The sequence below is a fragment of the Sinocyclocheilus anshuiensis genome, unplaced genomic scaffold, assembly GCF_001515605.1.
Source record: "Sinocyclocheilus anshuiensis isolate Anshui unplaced genomic scaffold, SAMN03320099.WGS_v1.1 scaffold219, whole genome shotgun sequence".
In the NCBI taxonomy this organism is placed as follows: Eukaryota; Metazoa; Chordata; class Actinopteri; order Cypriniformes; family Cyprinidae; genus Sinocyclocheilus; species Sinocyclocheilus anshuiensis.
This window is the reverse complement of record NW_015548200.1, coordinates 303,975-318,202: the sequence shown is the minus strand read 5'-3', so window position 1 is coordinate 318,202 and position 14,228 is coordinate 303,975. Positions and strand designations below refer to the sequence as shown.

The 14,228-nt window shown below is 37.4% G+C and overlaps 1 protein-coding gene across 1 annotated transcript in view; it reads left to right on the top strand.

Moving 5' to 3' along the window:
• The window catches only part of LOC107653275 (receptor-type tyrosine-protein phosphatase N2-like), a 64,541-nt gene that overhangs the window by 21,966 nt on the left and 28,347 nt on the right, over positions 1-14,228 (top strand). Inside the window, exon 3 of the mRNA XM_016439944.1 lies at positions 9,408-9,623. Within this exon, the coding sequence (XP_016295430.1) occupies positions 9,408-9,623 (216 nt within the window). The remainder of the gene's footprint in view (positions 1-9,407; positions 9,624-14,228) is intronic.

Below are 14,228 nucleotides of genomic sequence, written 5' to 3'. Positions count from 1 at the left end.
ATTCTTCTTAGGTGACAGATTATAATTGTTTTCTTTTTTGAACTATAATGAAGAATATAAACCTTTTAACCTCACTAACACATTAGTAACCGTGAGATTAAGGCACAACTGAAAAGTAAGGCAAAAAAGAAGCAATAACAAATAACACAAAATTTGATTACACGTTTGTACATTTGAGCAGATTCATCATAACCTTCCATCTGATGTTTGAAATGCCAAAATGTGCGGCAATTTCATCATTACATTTAATCATATCTCATTTCAAAGTGGCTTCCAAGCATGTCCTTTAAAAAGCAAGAACTGCTAATAGAGTTCAACATAATAACTATGGCTGAAGGCCCTGAGAGTACAATGTTCCTAATGAAATCCATTACTCTTAAACTTTAAAGGGAGCCTATCAGAAGTATTGATATGGGCATTAAGGGAATATTTTAATTGTTGGCCCTGGCCCCAGCAGCTTCGAGTAAGGTGGACTGAACCGTGAGTCAGCAATTTTCAGCAGGAGTGTGGAACAGTAATTGTGCAGCTTAGAGAGTTTTTTTATGACATGGCACAAAGTAGTAAAATTTGTTGAATAGATGTTTTCACAGTGGTGCCAGTTGATACCACGTCAGTCTAAGATTTTTAAGGATTGTTAATTGTTTCTTCACTGAAATCATGTGTCTGTTTCAACAATATGTATTTAGTGTTAAACAGCACAGGCAGCGCTGATATTCCTTTGACATATCCTACTCACCATATTCCATGACGTTTTATTCTCAGTAACTGTGTCGCCTCATGGTTTGATTTTCTTTATTGGTTTGCTTTTCAATGTTATTTTGTAGCTAAGTCAGCTGTGTGTGTTGTTGGGTTTTGATCATGCTGAGTCCGTATACACAAGATGACAAGCGTAGCATTTACCTTGATCGCTAGCTTGTTCATAGCTTTGAACCGCCTGGCATGGGTCTAGCTCTAGCCTAGATTCAGACAATGAGGGAGCTTATTTTAACAAGCTAATCTATGGCAAAGACTGCAGCGACATGGCCGACACATATCTCTCCCTAAATTAGTCCTTTAAGCCTTATATATGTATGAGACATAGCAAGCCAAATGTTAGCGCTCGCCAGTTAGTGCAATGGTGTTCAGCGTGGATTAGAGATGGGTTGTTTTTTTCCCATGTCTTCTCCCCTCCACCAAATCTCTTTCATCCATGAAGCAAATGTAAAGTTAATTCACTCCAAAATGCCCTGAAAATGTCACACGACATCCTGATGTTGGCTCATCAGCGGTGAAGTGGTTTCATGTTCTAAAACTAGCCAAAAATGCAAAGTGTTTAAATGCTCTGACAGACAGGATATTTATTAAGCAAATTCTTTTTTTCTTTTTTTTCGATATTTCATATAGGAATGCTGAGTCAAATAATTATTTGATTAGGCTACTTTTCCTTCTTAAGGTGCACTCACATTTACTGTTGTTCGGGTGAATTTTCGTGGTTGAAATTGAGAATATGGAGAGTAGGACATCAAACAAATATTGGTGATGTTTGTGCTGTTTTACACAATATACACATACATCTTACTAAGTTATATTTGGACATGATTTCAGTGATGAAACAATTGACAATCCTTAAAAGTCTGACTTACATAGTATTACCTGGTAACACTGTAAAAAGATCTATTTGACAAATGTTACCGCTTTGTGCCAAGTCATTAAAAACAGCCTAAACTGCACATTTGCTGTTCCACAAAATGTTGCTAATGTGACCGCACCTTTATACCATCACAGTCAACACTTTCGTGGCAACTTAATACAGAATGGCAAAATCTTATGATATCAAACGAATTGGGTCGTATGAAAGGTATGACTTTAATAGTTGGTTTTCCTATTAAACTGATGGTTAAGTTTAGATTTGGGTTGTATACTTTTAATATGATTTCACCATCTTTTTCAAATTATGACTCCTCATGAGACCTGCTTGGACTAGCCAGCTCCATTAAACAACAGCATGTTGCTCTTTGTCTTACTTTTGTGAATGAATAAAATGCACAAACCTTGGTAAGGATAGATATCAGGAGTGTACAATATTTGCTTTTTTTTCTGTTTTTGCACCTAACACTAAATTAAGCTGTAACATTCTTTCAAGCAACATCAAAAATCAATTACCCTGTTGGGAAATAAATAGTTCTGTCACATTTTTGCTGTGTAGTATTAGATGGGTTAGACAAGTTAATGGGTTTGATTGTTAGATGCATTAAACAAAGAAAAAGCACAAGGAGAGAAGCATGGAGAATGACACATTTTAACCGGAAAGATGAGCAGAACAGAACAAATATCAACAGAATATCCAAATTAAGGTATTTTTGTAGAGCAATCTACAATCGTGACACCTTTAAGCATCAGACAATTTGCCACAACCGATTAAACTAAGCAGTCTTGCAAATACACTTCCAACTCTGAAATGACCACCTATGTGAAGCCTACATTCACTATACACTGTTCAAGCATCTACATTTGAGACTGAGGGTCATACCTGAGGAGAGACACTGACAGATGGTGATGTGGGTATGGTTGGAGGCACAGTTTAGGCAGCCTGACTTCACCCTCTATGCAGATGCTTGTTTAACATCACTCCCTCCTTCTGCAGTCTGTGATTTAGATTGATCAGTACAGCTAAATGAGTACATCAAGTGATGGTACTATTGTTTGTCAGTCACCACAGGACTCTTTACAGCCTGAAGACACACAGTGCTGTCTCTGTATAATGCTGAGTGGCACTGCAGCTCTAGGTTTAGTTACAAGTTAGTGTTAAAGTCCCTGTTGAAAAATTATATTGCATTTTTGGTGACATTAAATGTCTATAATTTCACATATCATTCCTTGAACAGTTGTCTGTATGTGTGTGTGCTTTGAGAAATGGCAGTGAGGTTTTTAGTCATCCAGATTTTGTTCTCTAGAAAATTGCACAAATGGTTGATGCATCATTGCTTGAAGCTGTGAAATAATGATTCAATGCATATTAGGACACAGCTGTACCATTCTTGCAGGAATTTATCACACAAACGTATAGACAAAATAGGCATATGGTCATAAAGTGGATAGAGAAAAAGAATTATGGAATAAATGTTATGTGCTCAGCGTGGTTATCTGAGCATCCTGTGGTTTTGGGCTTCTGTGCAGTTTGTCCATGTCAAAGATCATATTTTATAGAAGTCATTCACTACAGCATGCCCAGATTCTTGCAGCAAGAAAGGAAAATAAAGCGAGGTGAGGTTAAAGGTGGAAGTATGTCTGGCCAGTGCTCATGCTGAGGTGTGTATATCTGATCTCGAGATTCTGGAACGGGTGAACCACTTTATTTGTTCCTCTCTCATTTCTGCCAACTCCAGCTGTCAAGCTGTGGGACAAAGAGGGGTAAGCAGGGGACAACGGAGGGAGGAGTGCAGCTGAAACCAAAGATAAACTGAAGACCCTTTCGCAGACTCGTCATCTGCATTTGACGGGACCCCACCCCCAGTTCCTCCAACCCACACACACACATAAATACAGCTACTTATACCTCACGGGCACATGTTGTATAGCTCTTACACACTCTTCCTCTCTGAGCGTTTGCATTGCTTTCTCTTTCTCTCGCACACACACAAACACTCAAACGAGCCTCCCCGTCCTCTCTTTTCCCCTCTCTCTATTCTCTTCGTTAGGCTTGGTAATCCCTCTCTGCTCGCTGCAGCTGTTGCCCTCCTCAAACCTCACAATAGTCCCCCAAAATTGTAATTTTGATAAAGAACAAAATAAGTTCTATTTTTTTGCTGATTTAGTCACTTCACTGCTTGGGCTTCATCTCACTGACTATAAAGTGTTTCCTTGCCCTACAATGAAAAAAAATGGTATCCTAAAAATGTGCTTCATGTGGTAACATCTAAATTCATTGATTCAAATAAAAAATGTTATTTAACATTGCTGAATCAACCCTAATATATTAGGTTACACCAACAAAACTAATTCCAAAGAGAAAGGAAAAATTGAAATCGCATCATATGACCCCTTTAACATTTTTTACAGTGTATTTTGTCTATCATAAAACAGTTTTTTAAACTGTACTTTTATGCATCGTTTATTATTATTTTATTGTATTATTTAATGCTTTATTTTTGTTATTATAATACCCACCTGAGCCCAAATCCGACTAAGGAAAGAAAATAAATCTCTATTAGATGTTTAGGTGAAGGAGGAAAAACACTTGAAAGAAACCAAACTCCTCCTCTGGCAATAAACACATAATAAATTTGTGCATGCTACATATTTAATATCTAGCCTAAGTAGTCTATGTATAATACTAGTCATGTGTGCTATATTAAATTTAAAATTTTTAATCATTGCAAGACAATGATTAAATAGTATTTGATTTATATTCTTTGAAGTCAATCGTAAAACGTCGGGTCGATATAGGCAGTGGTGAGTGAAGCGTCCTTCGCTGTCTGGCTCGTACAGACTAGTTGGCAGTAGGCGTTGCAACATTAGTTAGTTCTGATTGCAATGTAACGGGTTAAAGACGTGGGAGAAAGCTTGGTTAAAATCCAAGCGCGAGCGATTCAGCAGGCACAGAAATCCCGAATAGTTGAACAAATGAGTGACAAGCTCTCCGTCCGTTCAAGCTGGCCCTGTACCCCGAGCGCGCTGATTAGCGCCCTGCGCGCTGTGGGCAACATGTGGAGGCATCGCTATAGCAACCAGTGGATGTGACATGTGCTACAGACAAGCGACTCGAGTCTAGCTGAATATAAGGAGGGGCTCCGAGAAAAAAAAAAAACCTGGCTTTTCAGTCGCACATGATCATTCAAAGGACCAGACAACCCACTGCAGCTTCTTATAAGTCTTTGGGAAATGTGGCGGACGATTTAGCTCGCCTTTTTTCTCCCGCTCTGCCTCAGTCTTTTTCTTTCAAACTCTTTTTTTTTCTCCGTTTCTGTTAAAAAAAAGTCTTCGAACCACGACGGTCTTTTGTTGAGGTGGACGCGAACGGGAAGGTTAAAAACTTTTCTTAGCTAGCGGAATTGCGAAAGGAGGCTGCAGTCGCCAGTCGGACATCTGATGTAGAAAGGCGGAATAGGATCTTGAAAAGCATCCCTCGCGCACTGTCCGAAAATGGAACTAGGTAACTATCTATTGGACTTGCACTTGTCTGTTGATGCGCATGTATAATGGTCGGTAAATAAATGTAACGAGGCTCTGAAAGCGCCATTAAGCGTCACCTAAAACTTATTGCGCATCCGGATGCATCTGGACTAATAATGAGAGTGACACTGTCCTGCAAGACTTACATGGCGGTGCTCCAGCATGACACATTTCATCGTGCTTTTCATTTAAAGCGCTTCTGCTAGAGAGAAGCTCGTGCGTAGTGTGTGCGATTTAATGGCTAAGATGGTTTGCAGATCGTTATGTAATTTATATGGGTCGTGAGTCAATAGAGAGTGGTAGTAAGAACTGAGCAAATGGTACAGAGTACAAACAGAAACATCATTCTGTTTCTTTATAGAGGGGGGAATCGGTGTTTAGCTGTTCGTTTGAGGGAAATCGATCGCACTGAAAGCGGTGTGTTCAGTCTGAGTGGGTCTTTGCGATTTGGAAATGACTTGGAGCCCAATATAAATAATAATATGAGAAAGATGAATAGGTAGGTTGATGGTGGAGAAATAAAGAAAAAAAAAACTCCTTGCACTGTTTGGTGGTAATTTATAGTTTCTTTATCTCTGAAAATGTTAATTTTTAAAAGATGTTCCGCACGTGCTAAAGAATGGAATGAGTCCTGTGGGGCCATAATGTTGTATAAACTTCAAGGACTTAACAAACTGCAGTGATCAGAGATTCATTCTATGCTTATTCCATATAGCCTATTCAGCTTTAATGTTTGACATTTAATGTAAATATTTGTACACATTGGGTATGTCTAATCTGTAATTTACATTGAAAAGTTAACTTGAGTGAAATAGTTAGTGAAATATAAGATATAATTAAAGTCAGAATGTATTTGCATATATACCCTGATGTACGAATGTACAATGTAACTTTGAATTTATCCAATAGGATGCCTGCATTAATGGGAATGCAATTTAGACTATCTTTCTATAATATAGTAAAACAAGAATATTTTTCTCACTTAATACAAATTTAGTGTAGTTTTGTGGTGTGCAAAAATAAAAGAACTAGGAGTGCAAATTGGAAAGATTGTAAGACTGATTTTCATTTGTTCAATATTGTGTGCATGATGTTTTTTTTTTATTTATAGGTTTTTAGTTCAATGTATTTATTTATTTATTTCCCTCATATTTTTAAGATCTATAGAGCTGAGATGGAGTGGATGGTTTTAAAGTAGAGTGATTATTGTGTGTAATAGTGAAAGGATATATGGGCTGCCCTTGTCTCAACCTTTCACCCGTCACAGTCTCTCCTCCACCCAACCCTTCCCTCAATGATTTAAATCAGCCAGAGCATCCCAAATCCATCTCCCTTTTGTCTTTTTTTTTTATCTTTTTGATTATCTTCTATCCTTTTTAGAGTGAAAAAAGAGAGGGTAAAAAAACCTTTATAAAAATCAAAAGTCCATACATACAGATTGCTTAAAGAAGTTAATTGCTATCGGTGATATATGTCTGGCCGTACATTGATCTTTTTGTTAGGTGTTAAGTTTATGTTTTACCTTGGATTGGACAGTAGTCCTGGATTGAAGTGTTATTTAATATGGACACTGAATCACTGTTTTACAAATGGTGTTGTTATTTAATCACTCGTTATAAAAATGTACATTTATCAGGATTTTTGGTAAAGTTTCAGTCGAGAGATTCATTAGCTGAAAACTGAGGATAATCCAGGAACACATTCACCCAGTAACATATTTTTTCCTCTTCTTGTTTGCTATGTCTTGCTTCTCATTTTTTTGTATATTTTATGTTTATCATATTATCCATTTTTCTAAAAAAAAAAAAAAAATCATCCCATCATCGTCTCTTATTTAGATTCAAAAATTAAAAAGTAAATAGTTTTGTTTTATTTTTACCTTTTATTATATATTTGAATAAAGAAAAAAATTCTTCACTGAAACAAATTTATGTGGAATTCTAGATACTTTATAGATTTATATGCACAGATTATATATTTTTGGTATTTCTACTTCAAATGAGGATCTGAGATCCTTAGTTTTTTTTTATGGAGAGAAAGCTTTATTCAAACAACTTTTTTTTCAGTAGACTCTGTAAATTTAGAAATTTGCAAGTCCAATTTTATTCCCTACAGAAGAACAAAAGCATAAAGGATTCTGTCTCTCCCTCCCTTTTTTCCTTTTTCCTGTCTCTTTTTTCCCCTTGTTTCAGTTTTCTTCTTTGCTTTTACGTAAACTGTGTCTTTGTGGGTTTTCTACTATAAGACTAAATGTGTTGCAGGAAGTGAGAGGATTTGACACATTATTTCAATTGAAATAATCAGCAGATTTTTTTCTTCTTCAATAAAGATTTCTTTTTGTTTTTTTTGAGAGTAAAGATATAGGTAATTCCACACAACATACCATGTAGAGTCTGCATTGTATTTCTACATATTTGCTGTCCTCTTATAATAAGAGAAGGCATGTCATAGACTGGTTATTTCTTTTTCTTATTATTTTTCTTATAATTCCTCAGCGACATTGAGTTTTTCCCCCCATATTTTTATTATTATTTATTTATTTTTGCTATTAATTACATATAGCAATTGTAAATGCACCAAAAGAATATGTGTAAATCATTTAGAACCATTTTTGTATGTATATACAAATGTGCTGTAGGATTCATTTTCGTAGTCATCATTAATTTCATATACACTGTAATATGCGTTTAACTTGGGAATAGACTATATCAGGACAACATTTTTCAATTTTTCTTTTATATCTTCTCTCATTTTTAGATCCATTTTCCAGTCCCTTGCTCAAATGCCTAATGCATGTATTTTATTTAGTTATAATTAATTGCGGACATTATTTAGCCAAGCACAATTTTCTTTTCAGAGCCAGCTTTTCATGTTAGAGATCTTTTCATGTAATTCGATTGAGAGCACTAAGCCTATAGAGGGATGGAGGGAAGGAGAGAGGGGGGATTCTATTCCAGCTGAAGGCGCCCTCTTCTCTACACACTCTCCATGCAACGTTTGAGGGGTGGAAAGCAAATCATTTCTGCACCAACAAAAGCTCACACAGTAGAAACTAATCCTTAGAAACTACTAAACCTCACATTTAAGGTCTAATATTTTCAGCAACGTGTAGCCAGCGTATGGGGGATTTCAGCTTGTGATTAAATGGAGTGGCATATGTAATTAAAGCTTGATTTAAATATTTTGTGCTTCTCAAATTTGCATTGTTATACAAGGTGTAGCAGTCCTAAATGTTATGTTTTAAGAAAAATAATACTGCAATAAAGAATGTGAAGTAGATTATGAGTATTCAGGAAACAGAAAATTGTCACCGTTTCTAAAATAACGATCAGAAAAATCTCGCATGCCTTATAGTTCTGTGATCAGTCAGTTGGTATGATAGCACTGAATGCGAATAGAGGCAGATTAAAAAAATGCTGAACCCCATTCTAAAGGCCTCAGTCTATTCAGCATCACAAGGCATTTGGAAACAATACGCCACCAATCCCCCAGCAGCTTAGCCCCGGCTGTCAGCCCTCCCCCCGAGGGGCTAACAAGCCTGACAACCCCCTCTACAGTGGAACGTTAGTGGGGCTCGGACCTTTTAGGTACTCCCCCTCGGCTTAGCCCCTCTCCCATTTTATTAACTTGGAGGTCTGAGCCAATTCCCCCATCCTGACCAAACCCAAGACTTGGTGGCTAATTAGCAGCAAGCTGGTACAGTGAGGACTGACCCTAATTGCTCTGTGGTGGTATGCTTCAACCTGCCAAGACAAGAATGGAGCGGGCCTTCACTTCCCAAGTGTCGGCTTGAGGTGTATCTACATCAGTGTGTAATAATTATAAGCAATATATAAGCTTCTTGCCACCTTATTTAAAGTATTATATGAAAACACCAAGTGGACATTATACTATGATCAGCTGAGTGATATATGTATATCTAAAATGCATCCTCTATATGTCTTATATATATCTTACATTTTTAAATATTTAAATATTTTTACAATTAACTGTTTTATTTTTGAATTTATTTTAAATGTAACATATTCCTGTGATTCCTGTCATTACTGAAGTCTTCAGTGTCACATGATCCTTCAGAAATCATTTTAATATGCTGATTTGCTGCTCTAGAAACATTTCTTATTATTATCAGTGTTGAAAACAGTTGTTCTTCTTAATGCTTTGGTATATTTTATATATAATGTGTGTCTGTATTATCTTGTTTTCAGTTCACAATGTTTATCAGAGTTTCTCTCTCTTCTCTGCTCTAATTTCAGAGGGGCAAACTGAACCACATCCCCGTGGTCAAACAGAGTCAAGTGGAGCCAGGCAACTTTTTGATTCTGGTGGTGGTTTCCATGGTTTTTATTGTCATGGTGCTGGGGATGTCAGGGGCTCTGTACTGCTTGCGCTATCGCTCCCACCATAAGCTGAAGGAAAAGCTCACTGGTTTGGGAAGCTACACAGGCCACGATGCCACGACAGCCTATCAGGTAGGTGCAGGCAGATTATTTCAGCCAATCATGCTTTTTCTGACATTCATCCATGCAGATTCATATGAATACAGTAAGCATCTCTGATTTTCAGATATCCTCAACCAAGGTTATTTTTACCTCCCATTCAGCAAGCCTTTTCTGAGTAACACTCCCCATGTTTGCGATCATCACCAGGTGTATAATGGTTCCAAAATTATTGTAGCTCATTAACAAAAAGGCAGTGAAATTCATTTAGAGCTTCTTTTCCTTAATTGTGACCCATTGGAGCAGGCGCAGATGTCCTTGCACGACTGCACGACGAGTGTTTAATATGAATCCTAATTGAGGCAGAGCCCTTTTTAGCAGGGAAATGAGTTTGTTGTCTGACCTTTCTTTCACGGCTCCTGGAGGGAGGGCTTGCGGTGAAGGCTTATTGATTTTGTGTTGGGCTCAGCTGTACTCAATGAGACGGGATCGCAGGGTGCAAGCGCTTGGCTTCCTCCCCCACCTTCAATATTTAATAAACCTCTCACACTTTGTCGAGAAGTCCCTTCCATAAACGTCGGCCCTATCAGTGTGGCAAAATAATCGGTGATATTACGGTGCTGTCACACGTTAATATCTCGACACCTTTGTAATGTTTTCATTTCAGGTTTTAATTACCTTGTATTGATTTTAATTTGTGTGTAATGTTGTCGTATCGTGGTTTATTGTGAGTGCTTTCAGCCCTTTAGATCTGCCAGGTTGCTTAGGTTTTTCTTTTTTTAAACGAATAAGATTAAAGGCGTAGACAGGGCTCTTACTGTGTAGTTGTAAGGGATTTCCCAACTGCTGCAGCTGGAATGAATGCAGCCTTGTGCACAGGGACTCATGCAATTAGAATCAGTTCTGCCGCAATGATTCTGTAGCAGATCAAAACACACACACCATCACCACCCACCTACTCTCTCTCTCTCTTGTTCACACACACACACACCCTCTCACATTATTACACTTTTATTTTTATTCCTTCATCAAACACACTCACGCACATTCACACTTGTTTGTTCTCCTTGCTAATACCTTATTATGTGATACATTTCTTAATCTAAGATTTTTTCCTGTTGTAATAAAGTATAGCAAAGATACTTTTTGGTTTTGTTTCTACTCTTATGACTTATTTTGTTATTTTTATTCATTTTATTTTTACTTCTATTTAGTCAAAGGTGGAACAGGCTTAAACAGTTACTATTTGAAGCAATTTAAATTAAGTCATTCATTTGTATCTTGCCTGCAATTTAATTCCAAAATCTGGAAAAGATCAGTGTTATGAGACCAACAGTAGTTTTTCAATTCTATTGATGTTTCTTAAATACAATTCATGATCCTATTTATATCCGTCACATTCTAACCATACTTATAAAATCCAATATCTACCAGGAATTTTTCATTATGGAAAGTAGTTCCATTTGTGTTACCATGCATTCTTTATAAATGATTCCTCTTTTGGAAGACCAAACAAAGTAGTTTCGCTTTCACAACGAAACACACAGCGTCACAGCGGGCTAGAGTGAGCGGAGGCGGGTGGGCTTGAGAACGGCGCGTCCGGCGGACTCCGCTTCGTCCATGGTGAAAGCCGATCCGGCGATCCACAGTGCGAAGTTGATGTATTTCCTCGGCGACCAGCACGGATCAGCTCCAGGCATGACGAAGCGGATATCGTCCTCTTTTGGAAGACCAAACAAAGAAAGAAGTTTCGCTTTCACAACGAAACACACAGCGCCTTCACGACATGGCGGTGGCAACAACAATACTACAGCGAGAATAAAAGTTACGCCTTCTTTCTTTGCGTGAACGTTTGGGCGGCATTATGCAAATCTTCCCACATAGTGATGTAGATATGTGGGGGCGTGTTAGAACGAGCCGTTTTAGGTAGGCGTGGTTGACTCTTAACTTTTATAAAGAATATCTCTTGGGATTTGAGACTTTAGTCTTTGCAACTTTACAGATCTTCTTTATGCACCAAGAGCTTGTAACACTTCAAAGAGAAAGGAAAAATTTTAATCGCATCATATGACCCCTTTAAGACATATGACATTATAGGAAGGTTATAGTTACGTACATTACTTAAAGTAAAAATATGCTGTTAAAGTAAGAATTTTTTAAGAATTAGACATTAAAGGATCAAATCATTTTTGAGATTGATTTATGAGACTAGGTGCAGGCTGGTAGACTACAGCATGGTGCTAGCAACATCAAAGCGATGGGTTCAACACTAATGAAAACACGCATGATGATGTACACCTTAAATGCGCTGAAAGTCACTTTAGATAAAAGCATTTACCAAATGCATAAAAATGTTAATGTTAAATGTGCTCAAGAACATACATTCATTCATTTACTTTTAGTTAATTTATTTATACAGCTTTCACTACTCCTTCATGGGGGAATGATCTTCCCAACTGTTTCTGAACAGACAAGTCTCTAGCTACCTTCAAAAAACATCTAAAAGCACATCCTCAATGAGCATTCAAATCTTCAACTGTTCTTGCACTTTTCTCTGTCATTGGGTTTCACTTTATTTACAGTTCCAGCCTGTTTTTTTTTCTGATCAGTTTTGGAAATTACTTTAGATGAATATGGTTGGTAAATGATTAAATGCAAATGCTAAATGATTTTGATACTTATTGGTTTACTGATTATGAGAGAAGCAAATGTATGCGTTAATTTGTGCTGGCTGACATGAACATGATTTTATCAGGAAGTGTGCACTGCTTTAGAGGTTGGCACATATTTTTGCAGTTTTACTTATTTTAAGTCAGAATGACTCATGATGACATCAGCTCAGGTATTAATGTTTAGGGTGGACCCCATCCTCTAGTCTGTGACTGGGTTTAGAGCTCTGTGGCCTCTGTTTAGCCCCCACAAACTTCGCTCCTGGTTTCTCTCACTGGGGAACTCCATTAGTGAGACGCACTAAACTTACACCTCCAACCCCCACACTCCCTCACTGACCCTCCTGTCAGCCTCACTCTGCGCTCTCTCTCTCTTTTTATCTGGGTGCTTGTTAACTGTTGAACATTTGATCTCAGATGGGGTCATATTGTTGTGATTTGCAACTGCTTCAAAAAGTCTGTTGTCTGTTCTGTTTCACCAAAGGAAAAAGAGAAATAATCACAATCGGGAACAATGCGCAGAAGGCTTTTCACTCAATAAAAGTGAAGCTTTTAATGCTTTTAAAATGGCTTTAAAATGTTACACAATGCTGTTGTGTTATACCAAAAAACCTAGATGCTATTTGCCTGAAAATGCGCATAGCTGCTTGAAGCTTTTCAGAATGGATTTAATTTCATGTAGTCAGAATTGTTTTGTTAACAGTGCTGTAAGCAATGTTAGCCATTTCACTATCTTCCGCCACTGGCTTAGACTGCCCTCCTCCCTTTTCAAAATCCCTCCCCCAAAGATCAATCCTGATCTCACCGAACCAAACAGGCAAAATGACTGACAGGCAGAGAGCATCCCATTGTCTTCTGATTGGCTTAAACAATAGCGTCCTGCAGCCGAATTTATTTTTTCTGTTAACAGACATATTATCTCAGCTCTCCTATTTCAGCTATATCTAGTGCAGACATTTTCTGTGTGCTCTTCCATGAATAATTGCCCACAGCAATTATATGTTTAGAGCCAGGTTAGCAGGGATCTAATGACACATCTGTGAGAGAATTGAGCTTGTACATTGAAACATTCATCTGATATCCTCATAGAGTGACTGATCCTTGGGAAGGTGATTTGAAAAATCACCAGCAAACAGCAAAGGACTGCTTGTTTTTACTTTTGTTCTTTCAGTCTGCTGCTTTGTTTCATTTGGATGAAGTGACAAATGGTAGATAAAAGCTTGGAATTATAATTCCTGAATGATGTGAGTGATGTGACGAAAATGTAGTCATTAAGGCCAAAGGAAAGACTTGTGAGTATAGCAGTAAACACAATTTTTTTGCAGTTCAGGGTTGTGTTTTCCAGTCGGGCTACCAAAATGTTTCACCACCCTGCCCGACGGGCTATTTTGAACAGTCATATAAAATTCTTTCCTTGATTTGCGTTGTTCACTAGCTTGTAGAGGGGTAAAACGGATCGTAGTTGATCGTTTGCATGTGTTTCTAAGTCTTGCCGATTTAAACATTCAAGTTTTTTAAACAATGCGCGTACACAGAATTGATTCCTCTTTCGCGTATCCTTGCATCTGAATGAACACATACACAAAAATGATCTCAAAATAACTGTCTCGGCAAGTATTCTCATAAAAACAGTCGGTTATGTCTTAAATGAACGTAAACAGTGGAGAAAGAAATCTCAAGTGCATCATTATATTGGATCCGTGCATTCGGTCTTAAAGGGGCAGCAGCCTATAAATACCTGCTGGTCCATAAGCGCCACAAAGCATTAGTTTGTTTATATGAAGAGATTTATTTTATTTGTATTATTTAATTATTTGATTTGGGATTTGCTTTAAAATTTAAAGTTAGTTTTATTATTTGACATCTTTCAATTTCACAAAGAAATGCGCAGCATTTTGTTGAAGAAATAATAAAAGGACACCTTTTCATTTATAATTTGTTTTAAATCTCATTTTGTTAAACACAAAAT